We start from the raw sequence: 24,053 nt of genomic DNA, 5'->3' as shown, positions 1-24,053 counted from the left end.
CTCTTAGGGAGGTGGAATTAAGAACTGCTGTCATGGGGTTAACAGCTCTGTGCTGCTCTTACAGAAGTCCTAAGTTCTGTTTGCAGCACGCGGGTCCGGCAGCTCACACGCATCTGTGAGACCAGCCCCAGAGGATCTGACAGCCTCTTCTAGCTTCCTGGCACCCGTGCTCACGCGCACATGCCGGCCGGCCTCTTTGTTTCTTTCATTTCCCTTTTGAGACAGGCTCTCAATATGTAGCCCTGGCTGTCCCAGAACTTGCTATGTAGACCAGGCTGGCCTCAAACTCAAAAGAACTCTGCCTGCCCAGTGCTGGAACTAAAGGCATACACCACCACACCTAGCTAGATAAGTTAATTTTTGATCCAAAGTCATACAGGAATCTGCAGAGCAAGGAGTTGAAAGCTTGTTTTGCCCGAGGACAGTGCTTGCATCCTGTGATGTCCTGGTGGACCTGCATCCCTCCGTGCTGTTGCCGCACATTTTTTCTTGCATCCGGGTTATTTTGATACTGTAAAGACACGTAATTAAAACACAGCAGTACCTCATAAAATGCCAGGATTTTTTTGTTTTTGTTGTTTTTTTGTTTTTTACTCTTTTAAGATTTCCTTCCCAGGGAACGCTGTGAGGAGCTCCGCACTAAATTGGCCAGTGTCCATGAGAAAAAGGTGGTCGAGGAACGGAATGCGCAGATAGAATTCAACAAGGAGCTGAAGAGGCAAAAGCTGGTGGAAGAACAGCTGTTCGCCAGGCTTTGGGAGGAAGACAGATTAGCGAAGGAAAGGCGAGAAGCCCAAGAGGAGAAGAGACAGAGAGAGCTGGTCCAAAATACACGCCTAGGGCTGGATGCTCAGGTGACCAGCATGCAGGCGCAAAGGGAGGCTGCGCGAAGGGCGAAGGAAGAGGAAGCCCGCCTCCTGGTGAGCCCTTTCAGATGCCCTGTGGCGACCCGGCTCTGTGGGGCTAGCAGTTTTCCTGATTGCTAATATAGTTTGCTTGGAGTATGGGGCTGGTCTATTAAGCACATTTTCTCGTTTGTAATCTCACTGCTGCTTAATAACAGACGGACAGATGTGCAGAGCATAAAGTCCAGAGGACTGGGCAAGCATGTTGAGCGTGGGGTCCAACATCATTTCCTTTTACACTTTTTTGAAGGGTCGTTTTGTGACTACACACGTACTTAATACCTTACAACCACACATAGAGCAATCGCTACAAAGCTATAATGCTGACTCAGCTGGATTAAAAAGCAAGCTCTACTTCTATAGCCCCTCTAAATGGAGCTGTGTGTGAACATTTCCAAGAAATCCCTTAGGTGCATCCCTTACTTCAAAAGCATGGTCTTAGTCACTTTGTGTAACTATTCTGGTTTGTCTTCATTACTCCTCCTTAGGAGCAGAACAAAGCACAGATTAAACGGGAGGATGAACAAGCAAAGCTCCAGAAACAGAAGAGAAGGCAGGAAACTAGGAACAGTTTGAAAAAGGCCGTGCAGGAGAAGATGGATTCTATGCAGCAGGAGTACAGAGAGGACCTGGACTTGAACATGAAACTTGTGGGAAGGGCCCTTCAAGACCTACAAGATGAGGCAGATAAGAAGAAGCAGAAGAGAGTAAGATGCTTATTTGGTGCTTGCTCGATGCCTGTCAGATTGTCAGCTGAGCTGTCAGTCTTACTTTCAGTGTATTTTATTGTTCAAGGCCCTGAGCTCAGTTTCTAACAATAGGAAGAAAGAGAAGGCCAGAGGAAGAGGGAGGGACGGAAGGAGAGAGGGAAGGAGGGAGGGATCTAGGGAGAGAGAGATGGGGGAGAGAGGGAGGGAGGGAGAGGGAGGGAAGGAGAGAGGGAGAGAGGGAAGAAATGAGTCAGGAAGGAAAGGAAGATTTTAAAAGATAGCTTTAGTTCCTCCAGCAATTCATGAGCACTCTAGTTTCTCCACATTCTCTTTAGCATTTGATATTGCCACCTCTTTTGCTTTATTATGGTACATGTTGACTAATGTCTCATTTCACTTCAATTTGCATGTCCCTAATGGTTAATGATGTCGAACATTGTTCTATATGTTCTTATTTGCCCTCCATAGAGTATCTTAGGGGAAATGTCTCTTTGTTGATGTTCCGATTCACCCATTTTAGGGTAGCAGTTTTCCCTTTGGGAGTATTCTAACAACTGCTTTAGGAAACTCTTTGAGAAAGTATTTGAACCAACTTACTAAAAAATGTGGTCTCAAACATTTCAAACAAATACAAAACAATAGTCTGAACCCCCCATGTCCTTAATAAGCTCCAGACACACTCCAGAAGAGGGTGTCTGATCTTGTTACGGATAGTTGTGAGCCACCATGTGGTTGCTGGGATTTGAACTCAGGACCTTCGGAAGAGCAGTTGGTTTTCTTAACAACTGAGCCATCTCTCCAGCCCTGCTTTTACTTTTTAAAAAACTAATTGATTTGTTAACATTCAATTCGAAATGATACGGCCCTCAACTAAAGTCCATTCTTGTTTTGTCTATACCTACAATCACTCTGAATCCTTTGAAGAAAATCCAAGACACAATAGTATATCAGTGAATGCCTAAGTATATAGCACCACAAGTTAGGATTGTACCTGTTAGGAAGACTGCTTTTAAGGCTGGCCATGGGGTTGACAAGAAGGCTCAGCAGAGAAAGGAGACTATCATCAAGTCTGTTGATTTGAGTTCTATCCCCAGATAGAAAGAAAAAGCCTATTCTTGAAAGTTGTCCTTTGATACACACGCATACACCATGGCATGTGTGTTACCACCCACACACCTTACACACTCATATATCAAATAAATGAATTACCATGTAATTAAAAAATACACTTGTTCTTACTCACCGATATGTTCTAATAACATGAATTAAATTCTATGCTATGTAGGAAGACATGGGAAGAGAACAGAAGATATACAATGATTATCTAGTGCAGCGACACAAGGAAGACAAAGCCCAGGAGAAAGAACTGGACAGATTACTAGAGGACATAAAGGCAAAGATGTTAGCTGAGAAGGATCGGGAGCTGGCGCTCGAAAGGGAGGCAAGGAAGCAACTTTTGGATGAAGTCATGTGTACAAGAAAACTCCAAGTTCAAGAAAAAAGTAAGGAACCAGATTATATCTTTCTTCTCTTTTGCTTTTACTTTTATTTTTTAAAAAAGATTTTATTTATTTATTATATGTAAGTGCATTGTAACTGTCTTCAGACACTCCAGAAGAGGGTGTCTGATCTTGTTACGGATAGTTGTGAGCCACCATGTGGTTGCTGGGATTTGAACTCAGGACCTTCGGAAGAGCAGTTGGTGCTCTTAACCACTGAGCCATCTCTCCAGCCCTGCTTTTACTTTTTAAAAAGCTAATTGTTTTGTTAACATTCAATTCGAAATGATACATTTCACTGTGACATTTTAATACATCTATGGTATTACTCTGTGCTCTCATTTACCCTTCCCCCACTGTCCCCTTCTACCCTCCTCCCAACTTCATGCTCTTACTTTGACAACCAAAATATTTAAGAGTGTATCTGTGAAATTCCATGAATGTTGCAAGTACTGAGACTCCTGCTGTGGCAAATCTTATCTAATTAGAACACAAGACATAAATGAATGAGAGACTTCATATCCTAGCAGCTCCTCCCCCTACAACTGCCCAGTTCTGGGGGAGGTGTTCTCAAGATCTAAGAACAGTGTGTGCTTTGAGTACAGTTTACCTTGATGATGATAAAAGATAAGAAATGGTGGGGCACAGAGATCCGAACCTCTTTCTCCTTCCTCTCATCTGCTCCTCTTTTCTTGTTGAAGGTGTTTCTCTCCACAACTTTGCATAAGTTCTTGTTTGTTTGTTTTTTAACAGTCTGTGAGGTGCTGAACCTTGAGAAATCCTAGGTATCCGTTGAACTCCACTCAAATTTCTCATTCCCTCGAGGCTCTTTGTGCCCCCCCCCCCATTCAAAGTGCATCCTTTTGACATGTTGGATGACTGGTGGACTGGAAGGCTCTCTGTCCAGAGACCATTCTCAGAGTTTGGGGAGGTCTTCCCCGCTCTTCTGTCTGCATTCAGACTACGTCAGTTCCCAGGAGTTTCATAAAGAAGTCCCAGTTATTCTTATGAGAGTGAGCTTTAGTTTAAGACGTCTGCAAGTACAGGCAGACTGAGTTACCCGACCCCCACCCCCCATATCACGGACCTCCCTGGACCAGGCTGCCCCACACTACTAAGTGATGGATTCTATTAACTCTCTGTTAGAACCCAAAACGGACACTGCTCAGACCATGCCTATCTGTAGTGTCTTCCTACTCCCTCTAGCTGCTTCTGCGTACTGGCCCTAAACTGACACACTCTAAACCATATGACAGATACACATAAACTAGAGGGTCTCTCCGCTCCACCCATGCCATATCCTCAAGCTCATGGATTCCTTCCTCAAAAGGCCAGATGTTCTCTCCTCCCCCATGGCCTGGGAATCAGAGAGAGCCTGACTGTAAGTGTGCACTGTGGACTACTGAAGCCCATAAAGGACCTCTGCGCTGAGCTCTCCCCAGAGTTCCTGCCATGCTGTTCTCTTCCTGTCCTTATGAAAAGTAATATCTCATCTAATAAATCTCTCACCCAAAAGGATAATCCACCTTAGCGCCACTCATGCTCTTGGGATGATGCTTTCGGTTAGATGCTCAAAGGGTCTCAAGAAGACCATCAGTCTTATAGCCTCAGTATGTCAAGATTAAAACTTTTTATTTTAAATGTAGGCGAATACACTGTAGATATCTTCAGAAGAGGGCATCGGATCCCATTACAGACGGTTGTGAGCCACCCTGTGGTTGCTGGGCATTGAAGTCAGGACCCCTGGAAGAGCAGTCAGTGCTCTTAACCTCCCAGTCATCTCTCCAGCCCTGATGTTTTTATTTTTTAATCATCAAGATTATGTGAGAACGCCACTTCACATAGACACATAGTTCCAAATGGCAGAATTATATGGAAGACCATTTCAGAAAGTGTTGGAAATTCCACCCTAATCCCAAGTGCAAAATCTATTTCCTGATCTTTTAAAAGGAAACTCAAGTCAACAATTCAAACACCACCAACAATAATACATTGACCAATAATCAAACCTTCTAACATAACACAATTCAAAATCCGATATATACTGCGGAATGTTAATAAGAAAACCTTAAAGCCTTTGTTGCTTGCCATGACCTGTATAGTTTAGGGACAAACTCTACTGAGCCAACGGTGGCGGGGGTGGGGGGGGAAGAAGTGACAGACACACACAGAAGCAGAGGTGAGATGAGTCCTCCATCTCATGGAGGTGCAGACATGCACCAATAGCATCCTGCAGGGGACCTCAGCACATTAATTAGGTGTATTAAGTGAGTAGAGGGACTCCAGGGGAGCAGTCTAGGGTGGCGTTGATATTTTATACACACCCTGGTTTTAGCTAGAGGTCAGATATTTCCCAACGTCTGCACTTGGGCCACAGGAAGTCCTGGTGGTTCCGGCGTCCCAGGCATTGGGGTCTATGACTTGGCTTATGCCGACAATTCACCCTCACTCAGGCCGTTATCTGCTTCTTTCTTCTTCTTTTTATTCTTTTATTCTTTAAAGATTTATTTATTTATTATATGTGAGTTCACTGTAGCTGTCTTTAGACGCACCAGAAGAGGGTCTCAGATCTCATTACGGATGGTTGTGAGCCACCATGTGGTTGCTGGGATTTGAGCTCAGGACTTTTGGACGAGCAGTTGGTGCTCTTAACCGCTGAGCCATCTGTCCAGCCCCTGCTTCTTTCTTCTTTCTTAAAATGTACCACTGGAGCTGGGCGGTTGTGGCGCATGCCTGTAATTCCAGCACTCTGGGAGGCAGAGGTAGGCAGATTTCTGAGTTCGAGGCCAGCCTGGTCTACAGAGTGAGTTCCAGGACAGCCAAGGCTAGACAGAGAAACCCTGTCTCGAAAAAAAACAAAACAAAAAACCCAAACAACAACAACAACAACAACAAATGTACTGCTGTAGCCTGACTTCCAGTTCCTGCAGCAGTTCTGCATACAAAGTCTCTGGAAGTTGACTGAGAAGAAAAACAAAACACCTTGTCCTCTGGCCTGGGTTATTTCAGTCATTCTGCTCAAAGACTAGAAAAACTGGAAAGCTAGTAAGGTCTTCCTGCCTGCTACTGCAGACCTTGCTCAGGGCTACTTGTAGAAGCCAGGTCACAAAGTCTGGGTATAGTTCTGCTGGCCTTGACAAATCTCAGTTAGTGACCAGGTGTTTTTCCCATTTAGAGGACAATTCTCTTGTAGGACCCCCTTTTGGGGAGACCCCCCACTCGAGTCTCGGGATGGCGCACGCCCAAGGAAATGCGAGAGACCGACCTGATGCAAACACGCGAGGCAGTTTAATATCGGAGCTCGGGCCGACACGTATCTCACACAGGAGACAAAGGAATCGACCCCGAGGCTCGGAAACTAGGGGTTTATATAGGAAAAGTCAGGGGGTTTTGGCGCGGTTACACATGATTGGCTGATTCAAACCTTGGCGGGAGGAATTGGCGCAGGGTTACAGCAACAAACAGTACGTGCAGTTCAGGGCATCAGCAATGTAGGAGGGCAGCTTATCTTTGTTAGCAGGAAGTCTGGTTAATACTAAACTACATCAAAGAGGCAGGAGACAGGGTGCCACCAATCCAGATGGCTCATGACTCAGCAGAGATTGTCCAGACCTGTCCCTTATCTTTATGGCCGGTCAGTTCCTGGAATGACTTAACAGCCTTGCTTCAAGCCTGTCCGGGCATGCCCAGGCTTGTACTGTTCTGTCCCCTTCTCTAGGCCTGTTCTTCGCTGCCTTAATTATGGACTCTGAGAAGTTCTAACTCCTTTCACTCTCAGTACCCTTAAAGCAGCAATATAAATTTGTTGGTAAGCTTGAAAAGGGTAGTAGGATTGGCTGCCAGCCCCTTGATAAGGTCCTATACCCAGGAGCATATCAGAGATTATAGCAACCCCTGGGCTAGAATACATTGCATCTGACCCTGGCATAATTCTATAAACATGTTTTTAGAAAAACAGGTAATCCCCTGGATTGAGGCTAGATTTTTTCCATGGGTAGCCAGTCAGAAAGAGGCAGACATTTTCTCTGAGAACATTCCAAATTATATGGTGCCATTGGCTGGGAAAGCTTGTTTTATCTTTAAAGGCTTAAAAGCCACAGTCTCACACCATTGGGTTAGATTCTGTGGATCATGCTGTTCAAACATAGGAAAGCAGTTAAAACCATTCGTGTCTTCACCCAAATCTCTCTTTCCAAATGAGATTTTGCACTAAAGGAGAGAGTTTATTTCCTCATAAATATGGCAGCCTAGACCCAAGGCACAATTTTGCCACGGATTGGGTGACTGCATCCTCATGGTGACATTTCTTAGCATCAGCGACCAAGGTGTCAGATGGCTTAAACCAAGGCGTCAGGGCCAGCATGGCATGTGAATTGAATTTACCTCTCTGTTTCCCTAAGGACCAGGGCTCTGTTGGAGCTACAGCTATGGGCTACCTTGTAACTATCTATGACTGTCTCTGGGGAATCAGAGGGGCAAAACCCAGGCAGCCAGACACCCTCTGGGATCCTATTTGACAGTCTGCCATTTTGTGAGGAAATGGCTGATGTTCTATAGAATCCCATAAGATTTATAAGATTCCATAAACCAAAAGTAAAAACGGGAATGTATTGGAGTCTTTCAGCTGTGTATCTATCTATTTACCTTTCTCCTACTTTTTTTTTTCAAGAAACCAAATTTTGTGTTCTTCCTGGGAGCCAGAGGCATGTCTCCTGAACATAGTCTAAGAACTGATGGAACCCAACATTTTCATTTCCATGCTTCTTCAAAGCCTCCTTCAAATTCTGAACATATAACTGCCTATCTCTCGACTCTGCCATCCTGTGATTGACACCTACCACATAGAAATGAGCCCCCCCTTACCTTTATTTTCAAGCTGTTGCACTTGTCCAAAGAGCATTTCCTCAGCTGACCAAATGCCAGGTCCCCATAGCCAGGGTCCCTGTTAGTTGATCGTGTATCTTATCACAGCACTCTAGAAGGAACAAAAGCAGGCAGGCTGCAACCCTGAACTAGACTACTAGTCCTTGGTTTTTTGTTTGTTTATTTTTGTTTTGTTCTTGTTCTTTTTACTTTTTGTGTGCTGAGATTAAATTCATGTACAGCCTTGCCTGATTCATGTGAGATGTGCTTTTTAAGAAACTTATTTGAGACTTTCATATATGTATATGATGTATTTTGGTCATAGCTATCCAATGTCTATCCCCTAACTCCTCCAGGATCCCCCTCAAAATCCTCCTCTCAAGTTCATACCTTTTAAAAAAATAGCCCACTGAGTTAAAAATTTGTACTACTTGAAAGACCATGGATATAAATCCATCACTGGGAAATGGTCAACCTACCTATGATTGTATCACTGGAGAAAACTGATTTTCCCTTTCCCAGAAGCCACCAATATCTATCAATAATAGCTTCTCATCCACGAGTGACTTCAAATGACTCCCTTTCTCTCCATGCTGGACTGTTGGCTTGATCTTGTGCAGGTCCTCTGCAGACAACCACAGCTGCTGTTAAGTTCATGTAATGGTCCTTTTGTTGCATAAGTCCTCCCTGACCTCTAGCTCTTTCAGTCTTACCCCCCCCCCCCTTCATGATCTTCCCTGTTTGAGAGAGAGAGAGTGTAATAGTTATCTTATCTGGGACCGAGCACTCCACAGATATTTGTTCACTGAACTTTGACAAATGGCAAATCTCTGTTAGTCATTACTGCAACGGGAAGGTTCTCTGATGGGGACTGAGAGCTGGTCTAATCTATGAATGTAGAGAGAAGTATTTGAAAGGCAGTTTGATAGTATGTAAATTTAGCAAGGTAAAATTTCCCCAGTACCTGTGAGCTCTCTGATCATGGGTTCTTGACCAGATTTGCAGTACCAGGCTTGCATTTTTCTTCTGGAGCAGGCTTTGAATCCAATCACAAAGCAGTTGGTTTATCTCATGATGTTTCTACCATTATTGCACTGGTGGGCATGCCTTATCTGGCTATTGCTGTGTTAGTTCACAGGGTAAACATCAGAATAAGACTTTTGATGACTTCCTATTCCTTGTAGCCAGCACGGCATCTTCTGGTACTATGAAAGCTAAGCATCAGGGAATAAGTTTCCAGATTGGTACCAGATTGTTTTTTTCCTATGTCTTGTGACCAAAATATTTGTTGTTGCCAGCAACTGGTTTTAAGAACAGTTACATTAACCCATCTGACCAACACCTCAAAAGTAGTTATTCCATAACTACCAGTGGGATTTTTGTTTGATAATATATGGCTTGTGTTTTTATAAACCCCTGTGGAGATAACTCCATTTAATCTCAACCTCAATTTTAGTCTCTCTCTGTTTCTCTGTCTCTCTGTCTCTTTCTTCCTCTCCCTCCCTGTTTTTTAGGAAACTAATAAAATAATAAAATAAGAGGTTTCTGCTAGGGGTACAGGCCTTTAATTCCAGTACTCAGAAGGCAGAAACCCGAAAACTTCTGAGTTCAAGACTTGTCAGGGTATACATGGCAAGCTCCTGGCTAGTAAGAGATACACAGTGGACCCAGTTGCAAAACAAACAAAAGCAGTGTCCCTAAACATAGTAGGTTTCCATATGAAACCTTGCTCCTGCCCCACTTCAGCCATATTTATTTCATATATGTGGATAGACTGTCACTGTTTTCAGACTCAGCAGAAGATGGCATTGGATGCCCATTACAACCACCATGTGGTTGCTGGGAATTGAATTCAGAACCTCTGGAAGTCTGTCTTGACCGGTGGGACCTAGTAATCCGGGGTGTAGAGGAGAACCCAAGCCTGACAGAGAGAACTGGCAGGAGAGAGAAGCAAGGCCAAGGAAACCAAGCAAACAGGGGTTCTGTGTCAAGGCCTGTTTAATGAAATGCAAAACACCTGGTTTTGAACACTTCAGTAAGAGGAAGTAGGGAGGGGCTGAGGGAGATCCTAAAAGCACAGAAGGAGGAAAGGTCATCTGGGACAGAAGCTGACTGTGGCTTCCAGAAGCGATTCTGGAATGCTAGTTCTGCCCAGACCATCCCTGGTGTTCAGGCCAGGTAAAGAACTGGTTGATCAGCCTTGTGTGAAGAAGGGGGATTTCAGCTGTAAACTGCAAGGTCAGTGAACTTTCAAGGTGAGGGCTGTTGAAACTCTGGTTTTCTAGGGTTTGGGCTCCGACAGCAGTAAGTACTCTTAAATGCTGAGCCATCTTTCTAACCCTGATTGTTTCTTTATACATCTCCCTGGGTGTGGGGGAAAAAAAAGAAAATGTGTGTGTGTGTGTGTGTGTGTGTGTGGCACACACAGGAGAACTCTGGCAGGCAGAGCCCGCATAGGAGCATAGGGGAACACTGGCTAGGTCCACACACTGCACAGGGGTAGGGATGGCGGGCGCCCAAATACCTGTAGAGCATGAGACTGCCTGGCTAGCTGGGAGGGAGGTCCTTGCTCAGAAGATGGTGCAGTGCCGGTCTGGCATGGGCCTCCCAGGTACCTGTTGAGGAAGCTTGTCAGGGAAGAGGCTGGGTCCTTTCTCAGTGGCTGGAAATGTTCTTACACACGGGTTTTGATAAGAAGAGACAGTTCGACATCAGAACTCTGCCTCCCGCCAGTCAGTTACAAGGCCTCCATATTGGTTCTCAGATGCCAGAGAAATCAGACAGACTGAGGTACGCAAATACAACCCGAGACCAACATCTCGGGGGTCTAAGCCCGACGGGCGTTGGCCTGCACCCAGGCACTGAGCTGGTTGGGGGGGGGGGCACCGGTGTGCAAACCCGGCCAGGAGGTTGTTTGCCCGGGCCAGCCATTTTGCCTACAGGAAGCCAGAGAGTCCTAGCAGGCAAAACCAAACCAGCTAACAGGCACAACCCAAGGCGGACATAGCAGGGGTCTAAGACGGTCAGGCCCTGGACTGCCCCCAGGCCCTGGGCTGCTCGGTGGGCCATCTGTGTGCCGACCCGGCCAGGAGGTTGTTAGCCGAGCAGACTCTCCCAGCACTCTCAGGGAGCGCGCACACGCTGCCATCCTGGCCACCTGACAGACCCAATTAACACTCACAGCTGAGGGGAACTTTGCTCAGACATTGGCCTGCCAGGCTTTTGCCTAGACTCAGGGCCTGAGCAGCAAGGCTAGCCTTGTGTGCACCAACCCGGTTGGGAGTTCCGCTGGCCAGCAGAGTGATCAGCATGCAGAAAAGGTCCCCGCAGCATACACCCCTCAGCACTCCCTGAAGGAGCAAATGGGCACCATCTGGTTCACAGTCACAATCTGGGGCAAAACACACTAGGGCTGCAAAAGCACCCAAGAGGAGGACAGCACATCAACAATCTGCAACAGGGGAAACCCTGCCATCCAGTGTTGCAGAAATAGCCCTAGAGCCTCTCAGGAGGCTGAAACACCAGCCAGAGACAAGACCAACTAGCTTCAGAGAACAAGATGGCAAAGGGCAAACGCAGGAACGCTACTAACAGAAATCTAGGCAATATGGCAGCATCTGAACCAAACTCTCCAACATCAGCAAGTCCTGGTTATGCCAACACACCAGAGAAACAAGATTTGGATTTAAAATCACTGGTCATGATGCTGCTAGAAGAACACAAAAAGGACATGAATGAATCTCTTAAAGAAATACAGGGGAACATGAATAATCTAGAAACCCGTATAATGGAAACACAAAAATCTCTTAAAGAAATGCAGGAGAATAAGGCCCAAGAGATAGAAGCCAATAAAGAAGAAAGGCAAAAAAAACTTAAAGAAATGCAGGAGAACTTGAGTCAACAGGCAGAAGTCATGAAAGAGGAAACACAAAAATCTCTTAAAGAATTACAGGAAAACACAAACAAACAAATGATGGAACTGAGCAAAACCATCCTGGATCTAAAAACAGGAGTAGAAACAACTAAGAAATCACAAAAGGAGACAACTTTGGAGATAGAAAATCCTGAGAAGAAATCAGGGGCTATAGATGCAAATATAAACAACAGAATACAAGAGATGGAAGAAAGAATCTCAGATGCTGAAGATACCATAGAAACCATTGACTCAACTGTCAAAGAAAATGCAAAATGCAAAAAGCTTGGATCCCAGAGCATCCAGGAAATCCAGGATACAATGAGAAGACCAAACCTAAGGATTATAGGTATAGATGAGAGTGAAGATTTACAACAGAAAGGGCCAGCAAATATCTTCAACAAAATTATGGAAGAAAACTTTCATAACTTAAAGAGAGAGATGCCTATGAATATACAAGAAGCCTACAGAACTCCAAACAGACTGGAACTGAGCAGAAATACTTCCTGTCACATAATAATCAAAACCCCAAATGCACTAAACAAAGAAAGAATATTAAAGACAGTAAGAGAAAAAGGCCAAGTAACATATAAAGGAAGACCTATCAGAATCACACCAGACTTCTCACCAGAGACCATGAAAGCTAGAAGATCCTGGGCAGATCTCATGCAGACTCTAAGAGAACACAAATGTCAGCCAAGACTACTATACCCAGCAAAACTCTCATTCACCATAGGTGGAGAAACCAAGATATTCCATGACAAAACCAAATTTACACAATATCTTTCCACAAACCCAGCTCTGCAAAGAATAATAGGAGGAAAACTCCAATACAAGAAACTACACCCTGGAAAAAGCAAGATAGTAACCTTCCTTCATCAAACCCCAAAGAAGATAACCACTCAAATATAAAAAGAACATCAAAAAGGACAGGAAGTAATAATCACTATTCCTTAATATCTCTTAACATCAATGGTCTCAATTCCCCAATAAAAAGACATAGACTAACAGACTGGATAAGGAAACAGGACCCTACATTTTGCTGCATACAGGAGACACACCTCAGTGTCAAAGATAAAAAATACCTTAGAGTAAAAGGCTGGAAGACAATTCTACAAGCCAATGGTCACAGGAAATGAGCAGGAGTAGCCATTCTAATATCAGATAAAATTGACTTTCAACCTAAAGTCATCAAAAGAGACACTGAGGGACACTTCTTGCTGGTCAAAGGAAAAATCCACCAAGAAGAACTTTCAATTCTGAACATCTATGCGCCAAATGCAAGGGCACCCTCATTCATAAAAGAAACTTTACTAAAGCTCAAAGCACACATTGCACCTAACACAATAATTGTGGGGGACTTCAACACTCCACTCTCCTCAATGGACCGATCGGGAAAACAGAAACTAAACAGGGACACAGTAAAACTAATTGAAGCTTTGGACCAATTGGATTTGACTGATATTTATAGAACATTTCACCCTAAAGCAAAAACATATACCTTTTTCTCAGCACCTCATGGTACCTTCTCCAAAATCGACCATATAATTGGTCACAAGACAGACCTCAACAAATATAAGAAGATCGAACTAATCCCATGCCTCTTATCAGATCACTATGGAGTAAGAGTGGTTTTCAATAGCAACAAAAACAACAGAAAGCCCACATACACATGGAGGCTGAACAATACTCTACTCAATGACACCTTGGCCAAAGAAGAAATAAGCAAAGAAATCAGAGACTTTTTAGAATTTAATGAAAATGAAGGCACAACATACCCAAATCTTTGGGACACAATGAAAGCAGTGCTAAGAGGAAAACTCATAGCCCGGAGTGCCTCCAAAAAGAAAATGGAGAGAGCATACACTAGCAGCTTAACGAGACACCTGAAAGTCCTGGAACAAAAAGAAGCCAATTCATCCAGGAGTAGAAGAAGACAGGAAATCATCAAACTCAGGGCTGAAATCAATCAATTGGAAATAAAGAGAACTGTACAAAGAATCAACGAATCCAGGAGCTGGTTCTTTGAGAAAATCAACAAGATAGATAAACCCTTAGCCAGACTGACCAAAGGGCACAGAGAAAGTATCCAAATTTACAAACTTAGAAATGAAAAGGGGGATATAACAACAGAATCTGAGGAAATCCAAAAAATCATCAGATGCTACTACAAGAGCCTACACTCAACACAACAGGAGAATCTGGAGGAAATGGACAATTTCCTTGACAGATACCAAATACCAAAATTAAATCAGGACCAAATAGATCATCTATACAGTCCCATAACACCTAATGAAATAGAAGGAGTCATAGAAAGTCTTCCAACCAAAAAAATCACAGGACCAGATGGTTTCAGTGCAGAATTCTATCAGACCTTCAAAGAAGACTTAACACCAATACTCTTCAAACTATTCCACAAAATAGAAACAGAAGGAACACTACCCAATTCCTTCTACAAATCCACAATTACACGGATACCAAAACCACACAAAGATCCAACAAAGAGAACTTCAGGCCAGTTTCCCTTATGAACATCAATGCAAAAATACTCAATAAAATTCTTGCCAACCAAATCCAAGAACACATCAAAACGATCATCCACCATGATCAAGTAGGCTTTAACCCAGGAATGCAGGGTTGGTTCAATATACAGAAATCCATCAATGCAATCCACTACATAAACAAACTCAAAGAACAAAACCACATGGTCATTTCATTGGATGCTGAAAAAGCATTTGACAAAATTCAGCATTCTTTCATGCTTAAAGTCTTGCAAAGAACAGGAATTCAAGGCCCATACCTAAACATAGTAAAAGCAATATACAGCAAACCGGTAGCCAGCATCAAACTAAATGGAGAGAAACTTGAAGCAATCCCACTAAAATCAGGGACTAGACAGGGCTGCCCCCTTTCTCCTTATCTTTTCAATATTGTACTTGTACTAGCTCGGGCAATTAGACAACATAAGGAGGTCAAAGGGATACAAATTGGAAAGGAAGAAGTCAAACTATCATTATTTGCAGATGACATGGTAGTCTACCTAAGTGACCCAAAAAACTCCACTAGAGAACTCCTACAGCTGATAAACAACTTCAGCAAAGTGGCAGGTTATAAAATCAGCTCAAGCAAATCAGTGGCCTTCCTATACTCAAAAGCTGAGATAAGAAATTAGGGAAGGCTGAGAAAGAAATTAGGGAAATGACCCCCTTCACAATAGCCACAAACAGTATAAAGTATCTTGGGGTGACTCTTACCAAACATGTGAAAGATCTGTATGACAAGAACTTCAAGACTCTGAAGAAGGAAATGGAAGAAGAACGCAAAAAATGGGAAAACCTCCCATGCTCATGGATCGGTAGAATCAATATAGTTAAACTGGCCATTTTGCCAAAAGCAATATACAGATTCAATGCAATACCCATCAAAATCCGAACTCAGTTCTTCACAGAGTTAGAAAGAGCAATTATCAAATTCATCTGTAATAACAAAAAACCCAGGATAGCTAAAACTATTCTCAGCAACAAAAGAAAGTCTGGGGGAATCAGTATCCCTGACCTCAAGCAATACTACAGAGCAATAGTGTTAAAAACTGCATGGTATTGGTACAGTGACAGGCAGGCGGATCAATGGAACAGGATTGAAGATCCAGAAATGAACCCACATACCTATGGCCACTTGATCCTCGACAAAGAGGCTGAAAGCATCCAATGGAAAAAAGATAGCTTTTTCAACAAATGGTGCTAGTTCAACTGGAGGTCAGCATGCAGAAGAATGGGAATTGATCCATCCTTGTCTCCTTGTACTAAGCTCAAATCCAAATGGATCAAGGACCTCCACATAAAGCCAGACACTCTGAAGCTAATAGAAAAGAAACTGGGGAAGACCCTTGAGGACAATGCTAGAGTGGATACATTGTGTAAAACCTAATCCTCCACAATGGGAAGGTCCAGAAGATATGCCCTTCACAAATCCTGTAAGATGCTAACTGGTAACAGGAGTGGGGTATTCTTGTGACAGCCTGACAATGTTTTTATGAGGACTGTGGAAAGTCTTTGGAACTTAGGACTAAAGAGCCATTGGGTGTTAAGAGCTCTGTGGGATATTCTATAGGAGCTTGGAAGATAATGTTGAGAACAGTGCAAACAATAGAGGCCGGACTTGTAAAATCTCAGAGGGAAGATTAAACACTCTTAACAGGGTTGTTGCTGTTTTGATTGTGAAGATTCTGTGGCATTGGTTAGCTGGGGCTGAAGAATCAGCTGTGATTAACAAGATACCAGAACTACAAAAACAAAACCTTTGTATTACTGGAATGATTGATGCTGGTTAACTGGAGCTAAGAAATTAGCAGTGATTAAGAAGAGACCAGTATCACTAAGGTGAAATCTTCTGAGAGCACAGAGAATCTGTTCCAGAGGCAGCGATGGCTGTATCTCGTGTTGGCAGCCAGACTTGGTAATATGTAAGAGTCACCCAGGTGGTACTGGTTTTGAAACATGAAGGGGTAGCAGCTTATGCTTGGCACCATGAAAGACCAGGAGAGGCCATTGGTGAGGGTGCAGGCTCAGTGGCAGTTGAAGGTCCAGGACTGAAGGGGCCATGCAGAGAAGCTGAGGCTTAGCACCATGAAAAGAGCCTATGAGAGGCTATTTGTGAAAGTGCAGTCCTGTCAATTGCAGCAGAAAACAGCAGTGTTTTGGAGATGCTGGTATCATGAGATAACCACCAAGAACAGCAGCAGCAGTGGAGTACAGGCAGCTGGATCTTGGAAGACAAGGTGTGTGCTACGAAGGGCAAAGTTAGCTGGAGAAGTTACCCAAGCTCTTGAAGGAGTCCAGAAGATTTTGAGTGGCTCCCTTGGGCCATTGGAGTTTGATTTTGATTTGATTGTGGCTGTGCCCTGATACTTTTCCCTTTTGAAGTAAGAAAGCATTTTAGTGGAGCCCACAGTTATGAGATTTTGAATTGTAAAAAAGACTTTGAAGTTCAAAAGAGATTGGGTATTTTAAAGGGATTGAATTTTTAATATGTAAGAATTTGTAACGAATTTGTGGGATTTTCAAAGGTGTTTAGATCATGGGAATAAATAAGAAAGTAAGGGTTGAGGCTTAATAGTGATGTGTTTGTGTGTCAAGTTGACAAGAGTTCAGTTGTACTGGCTGGTTTTGTATGTCAACTTGACACAAGCTGGAGTTATCACAGAGAAAGGAGCCACCCTTGAGAAAATGCTACCATGAGATCCAGCTGTAAGGCATTTTCTCAATTAGTGATCAAGGAGGGAGGATTCAGCCCATTGTGGATGGTGCCATTCCTGGGCTGGTCGTCTTGGTTGTATAAGAAAGCAAACTGAGCAATCCAGAGGAAGCAAGCCAGTAAGCATCACTCCTCTATGACCTTTGCATCAGCTCCTGTCTCCAAGTTCCTGCCCGGTATGAGTTCCTGTCGTGATGCCCTTTGGTGATGAACAGCAATGTAGGAGTGTAAGCTGAATAAATCCTTTCCTCCCCAGTTTGCTTCTTGGTTGTGATGTTTTGTGCAGGAATAGAAACCCTGACTAAAACATCTCACTTGGCCTAATTTTTTTCAGTTCCATCCATTTACCTGTAAATTTCATGTTTCCTTATCACTGAATAATAGTCCATTGTGTATGTGTGTCAAATTTGTATTATCCTTTTGTCCATTGGTGGACATGTAGGGTGATTCCATTTCCTAGCTATTATGAATTGAGCTGCAGTGATGCAAATATCTCTACAGGTTCTTATGCCCTGTTTTAATATGGAGAACTCATATGGTATCTATTTCTAGTTTTTTGAGGATACTCTCAGTTGATTTCCAAAGCAGCTAGAGTATTTTACACTTCCACTAGCAATGAATGTGTAAGGGTTCCTTCCCCTCACACCCAGGCCATCATTTACTATTGCTTGCATCTTTCACCATGGCTATTCAAACCAGTGTGAGATGGAATTCTTTAAGTAGATTCAAGCTAAATTTCCTAATGGCTAATGATATTGAACATTTTCTAAGCATTTCCTAATAATCTGTATATTTTTCTTTTGAGAATTCTGTTTAGTTTCATAGTTCATCTTTTTAATCATGCTATTTCTTTATTGTACTCTCTGTATGCTTTAGTGATTAAGCTTTTCCAAGATGTGTAGTGTTGTGGGGTATCCTCCAGAGAAGACTGCTCAGATGTGGGTTTAAGGCAATAGAAAGTCTTTGTCAGCCAGCTGGTAACTGCACTGGTGTTTGTGATCCCAGTGTGGCCACAATTCTTTCTCGGGGTGAGCTTTTAGAGACAAAAACAATATTCTGGTTTGCTATATTTTCATAAACAAGAACAGTTAGCCAGGATGCAGAACTACAGAACCCAAAATGTGAGGTTAGTACATTTAGAGACTTTTCCAAATCTATGGACTTTGATCCATTAGGTCTTTGTTGGTGCTGTCTATGTGCTAGGACTGGAGCTGAAGTCAGAGCTGTTGTTTTTAACAAAATCCCAATCATTCAATTTACCAGTAAACACTCAGGAGCCAGATGCTGGGGTGAAAGCCTGCCTGCCCCAAAAGGCAGAGAAAGCTCCTAGATGACCCCCTCTTCAGCCCATGTCCCAAAAGGTAGTTCTCCTTTTCCATGCTGCCTCAAACTCAGTGTCCCTCCCTTATAGTTGCTCTCTATCCATCCTCCTCACTTCCTCTTACTTTCTGTGGCTTTTTTTTCTGTGCACATTCTCTGTCAACGGGTTCCTTGCTCTGCCTCTTGACTTATGATTGATGATATTAATGCTGTTTATAATAAGCAGAGAACACTTGGATTAAAAGTATGTGCTAGGGCTGAGTCACACCACAACTAGAAAGGTTTTTTTCCAGTAAGCAACACAGCATGGGAGGGGAGCGGTGTGTTTCATAGTGCAATCAAATATCCTGCCACGGTGGCCCAGTGAAAGTCTGAAAAATGATATTTTACAGACAGAGGCGAAAGAAAAAATGTCTCCTGGGAATAATGGACCTCCCCGTATATTTAGAAGCAGATAAATCTCACTTGGCAATTTCTTAAACTCTCCTATTTCCTTATAGATGAGACATGGCCTAACCAAGCAAATATAGATATGTTAGAATCTATCTTATAACAAAAAATTCTGCTTTGCTTCAACCATTTATGTTATGGTACCATTTATTTATGGTAGAAAAGGCATTCCAGAAATTCCAGTCACAGGTTCTAGTCACTACCTTTCAGGGCAGATGGTTTTCCAAACAATAGACCAGATTAAGGATATTTACATCTGAAAAATCTTATGAGACCCCTGCCAGAAAGGTGAGTATTGGGTAAGGTAGAAAGAATTTACATTTGAGTTGGTCCCATAGCTAGCCACCTTCCTCCACAAGTTAATCTAGTTCGCCTTTAACTCTTGTTGCTTACAGACAGGCGATCTCAGGCCACCTGAATAGCAAGGAATGTGTGTAAAGAACTGCCTTTTGTTACAGGCCTCACACAGGGAGATCTTGACAAAAGCAGCCTTTCTTGGCTTATCCAGGTGTGATTCAGGATATAGTTTATACTTATTAACTCAGAGAGAGAGAGAGAGAGAGAGAGAGAGAGAGAGAGAGAGAGAGAGAGAGAGAGAGAGAGAGAGAGAGGGAGAGAGGAGAGAGAGAGGCAGAGAAAGAGAGAGAGAGGCAGACAGAGAGACAGTAGATACTTTTGATTTACAGCGAGAGACAATAGATTCTCTCTACTCAGAAAGACTCAGAGGAGGAATGAGTTAGTTAATTCAATCTATAACCAGTTAGCTTTACCAGGCTAGAGGCTAGAGACTGCTACCACAGCTAATCATTAGGACTGATCGCCCAGGGCCCATGATGTCCCTGGGCACAGGGCCTACGATGGCCCCAGGCATGGCACAGAGAAGAATGCAACGGACAGACTAGGCAGAGGACTCTTAAAAGACAGTGCAAGTCAGGCAGCTTCCCAAGCTCTACAATTTCACCAGGCTATACATTTTCACCAGGAGGCTAGGCATGAGAACCATCCTTCAGCTCCAGAGCTGGCGCGACATCAAGACCAAGATAAAGAAGCAGTTTAGCCGCATGGGCCCTGGACTTTGGGTAAACACCCTGTATTACCCGAGAAAGCCTAGCTAGCCTTTTTACAAATGTATATGATGCTTAATTTGAAATGTTAACTTGACTGGACTTTGAGAGATACCCGAGAAATACACTCAGATTTTAAAATGTAAGACCCCAAAAACTGAGGGTTCCCTAGTACCCCGCACCCCGAAAGGCAACACCCAAATCACTCGCAAGAAACGGTCTCGATGCAATAGCATGAGAAGTTCTTTATTTCCAGAATTCTGGGTTCCACAGCCGTACCCCACGCAGGGGTAGAGAACCAAGGACTCTGTGCAACTGAAGTCAGGGATATTTAAAGGGGAAAAAAATCACAAGACAAGGGTTGGAGGCCACAATTCACAAGGCAAGGGGTGGAGGACAAAACATGGGGAAGTACAGAATGAGGAAGTAAGGAAGGCTAGAGATTATCTGGAGCAAACGTCCTTGGGGCATTGTATAATTAAACATTGGAACTAGAACAGGGTGGGCTATCTTTCTCAAGCTGAAAGCAGAAAAACAAGTTACTCTGTGATGAGCTCGTTGTTTAGAGGTCTAAAAACATTGAGTTGGGGGGGTCTCTCATTCCCCACTCCTTCTCTTGTAAGTTCTAATCTTAGAACTATAAAACTAAATCTCTGACTCTATATATTCTGGATTGTCCTGCCCTAATCTCTGATATTGTTGGCGTAGCATAAGAATCTGCACAGCACTTATACGTTTCCCTAATAAAAGCTATTAACTGGTTAGTCACACAGGTTCCAATTGTAAGCAAAAGGAGTAAAATTACAAAGGGTCTCATCGAAACAGAAAGCAGGATGGTCAAGAGTACAAGATAAGGGCTTTTCCACCGAGACTCAAGATTTTCTGTGCAGTGGCGTCTAACGTAGACCGAATCTCCAAATTGGAAGCGATGTGGGACTTCTCTTGAGTAGGCCTCCCAGGGCTACTTCCACACTTGCTGCCTCACCCACTCGAGGGCCTTGAGCCTAGAGAACAAAAGCCTGAAGCAAAAAGGGTAGGACAGCTATCTAATCATTAATGCCAGTCTCTGTGGTCAATTTGGTGAGGGTTTCTTTCATCAGGGTTCCAGCAACAGTTCCTGAAGCCTTATACAGATCCAGTCACCTATCTGGAAGCAGTGAGGAGTCTCTGGCATGCCTGGAGCTTTTAAGGCAAATCTCATATTGTGGGACACCTCCTGGGAGGGCCCAGTGAACACCAAAGTAGTTGGGGTATCAAAGAAGATCTCTAGGGGTCAGGTTAAAATGGTAGGGGCTCTTCAGAAACAAGGGGAGAGGCACCACCCAGCCTGAACCAGTTTCCAAGGTCAATTTAGTTAAGGTCTCTCATAGGGTTTTGTTTATTCTCTCTACCTCCCTTGAGCCCTGGGGACAGTACGTCCAATAATGTTTCCAATTAGTCCCCAATATCGCTGTCAATTCCTGACTTACCTTAGAAACAAAAACAGAACCATTATCTGATCCAATTACCTTGGGCACTCTGAAACTCGGGAAAATTTCTTCTAATCTTGGCAGCTGTTTCCTGCTACAACCCATCTAGAGCAAAGTATCTATACATGCTGGAAGATATTTTATAACCATATTCTCCTGCCTTTTTATAAAATTTCTTAATATATTCTAGGCTGTTCTCTTCTAGGTCTTTTACCCTGTTTACTCTTTACTGCATAAACATTTACTTGCTGGCATATCTTACACTGTTCTATTATCTCTCTAGCCTAAAACCTGAGTCATAAATATATACGTTTGGTCCCTTAACTGCCAGGACAGATGTTTTTTTTTAAAATCCCCTAAATGAGTCCATCTGTGCATTTGGCGTAGTGAGTCCTTGGCTTAATTTCTGGGGAGTATAGTTCTCCCTTCTTGTGTGCACCCTCTCTTGGTAATAGTTGGTAGGGTGGCTAGCAATCTCAGTCCTTTTTTAAGTGAGGCTGTTCCTTAATTTTGTCTCATTTCCCAATGGGTGTCTCTTACAGACCCATATTCAGTATAGGCTCCTGCATATCCATTCCTGGGGCCACTTGCTCTGTCTGGCTATTGCCCATTGAGTCTTTTCCCTTTGAATGTCCTAGGCAGTGAATACTCACAGTGGCTGACTTCATTAGGACATCTAAGAGGTCCAAGATTTCCTGTTAGTTTCCTCTGATGTGAGCAGTCCTCTTGGCATATATCCCTGTGGACATGGGCTGTGGCAAAGGCATACCTGCTATCCATGTGGCTGTTGATTTTCTTGCTGGTTCAAAGTTCCAAGGTCTTGTGAGGGCAACGAGCTCCACTTTCTGCGTTGACATGCCAGGGGGTAAAGATTCTTCTACCCAGATGACATTTGTGCCGTCCACCATAGCAGCACCTGCTTCCATCATGGAGAAAACTGCCCCGGTCTGTAGCAACTTTCAGCAGGGGTCAGTCTCTGTTTTTGGGTCAGTAAACTGCAGCCCGCTGGGCAGGAAGCATATCTGCCCCCTCCCCATTTTGGAGTGTATGTCTTCCTCCAACAGAGAGTAGGAACAGTCTAAGGTGACTCTAAATGAATGGGCTACCTATCCCATCCCTAGGTCTGCTGTTCTTTGGGTAGTCCATGAATACAGTTTAGTGCCAGGGGCTTCTTGGATCCAAGATCTTTTCTTGGAAACAGCGCCATTGGCTTGGAAGACCGAGTGTTGAGCCCCTGTGTCCATCAAGAACTGAGTGGGTTTCTCTTTCACTCCCACAGTTATCCTGGGTTGGGGGAGGTGGCCAGAAAACCCATCTCCCCTAGTCACTGTCTTCACCCAGGGCTAACACCTGGGTTTGCCATTTGGGGGCAGTTTTCCCAAGACCTGGGAATTCTTGCTCCCGACTTCTATTTCTTAGGGCACACTCTGGCTCAGTGGCCTCTTTCTTTATAGTATGCACATTGGTCATTTTCTGTCTCCCTTTTCTGCTTTTTTAAACTATTATATCCAGGATTCTCTGTACCTTCCTTGCTTCTCTGTCATTTTCTTTCTTTTTCTCTGTTTCTTTTCCTCCTCTGTCTCCCTGTCTCAGCAAACTACTAAATCTCTCTACAGACTTTCTCAATAACCTACACTACTAAATCCTTCTACAGACCTTCTCAGCAACCTGCACCAAATCCCTCTAGCCTCTGAAGCTCTTTCCTGATATCTCTACTAGCCCTGTCTATAAGAGCCATTGCCATAGTAGCTTTATATTCCAAGCCCCTGGATTCATAGCATGTATATTGGCAGAATGCCTCTATGAGCTGCTCTAGAAAAGCTGCAGGTGACTCATCTGGTCCCTGCTTAACCTTACATACCTTGGTCAAATTTGTGGGCTGCCATGCCCTCGAGACCTGCCAATGGAGTCTGGTGTTGGTCTATCAGATGCCTCTTACTTTTGTCTGAGGGGTAATCCTTTTGGCTTCCTGTATTACAAATAAAACAGTCTCAAAGAGATTAATTAGTCTCTTGGGGTATATACCCTTAGTGAGAGAGCTACCATGGTATCAGGATAGGTGGTCTCAGGTCCTCTCCTGCTCTACTCTGTGGTCTTCTCTAAATATCAATTGAGCATAATTATTACCATTTTGTAAACTATAAACTATAAGATAGACATAACACATAGTTTATCATCCCTGTCAATTAAACAGAACCCTTTTCATCTGTATTATATTAAAAGACTGTCAGAATTAACACTTAATGTTGCATTCCATAGCTGCCTGCCACTACTATGAACTGGGTTGCTGGAACTTTAATGTCAGTCAGAACTTTTAAGAGTTTGGGCACGCCCTTCCCCCCAGACCCTAGGCTGAGTTCCAGTGAAGTCATCTGGCGGTTTTTGACTCTACTGCTGGGTGGGTCACCTGCTTAATTCAGGAATTTGTAGACCAGGAAGAACAATGAGCTCAACCTTCACTGAGCTTCTCCATTCTAGGTGGAGCAGGATCCTGACTAGCACAGGAATCCATGCTCAACAAAGGCTGGGAGAAGTTCACCTTGACCAATGTCAAGTAAACTCTTAGCACTCCACCCTAGGATAAAAATTCTTACTGTAACCTACTTC

At 43.5% G+C, this 24,053-nt stretch overlaps 1 protein-coding gene across 1 annotated transcript in view; it reads left to right on the top strand.

The window, feature by feature from the left end:
• Cfap53 (cilia and flagella associated protein 53) overlaps positions 1-24,053 on the top strand; it is a 109,670-nt gene that overhangs the window by 10,987 nt on the left and 74,630 nt on the right. The window contains exons 4-6 of the mRNA XM_052201446.1: positions 617-920; positions 1,394-1,612; positions 2,901-3,117. Coding sequence (XP_052057406.1) covers positions 617-920; positions 1,394-1,612; positions 2,901-3,117 — 740 coding nt within the window. The remainder of the gene's footprint in view (positions 1-616; positions 921-1,393; positions 1,613-2,900; positions 3,118-24,053) is intronic.

Source organism: Apodemus sylvaticus, chromosome 13 (assembly GCF_947179515.1).
Source record: "Apodemus sylvaticus chromosome 13, mApoSyl1.1, whole genome shotgun sequence".
In the NCBI taxonomy this organism is placed as follows: domain Eukaryota; kingdom Metazoa; phylum Chordata; class Mammalia; order Rodentia; family Muridae; genus Apodemus; species Apodemus sylvaticus.
This window is presented reverse-complemented; position numbering and strand designations above follow the sequence as displayed.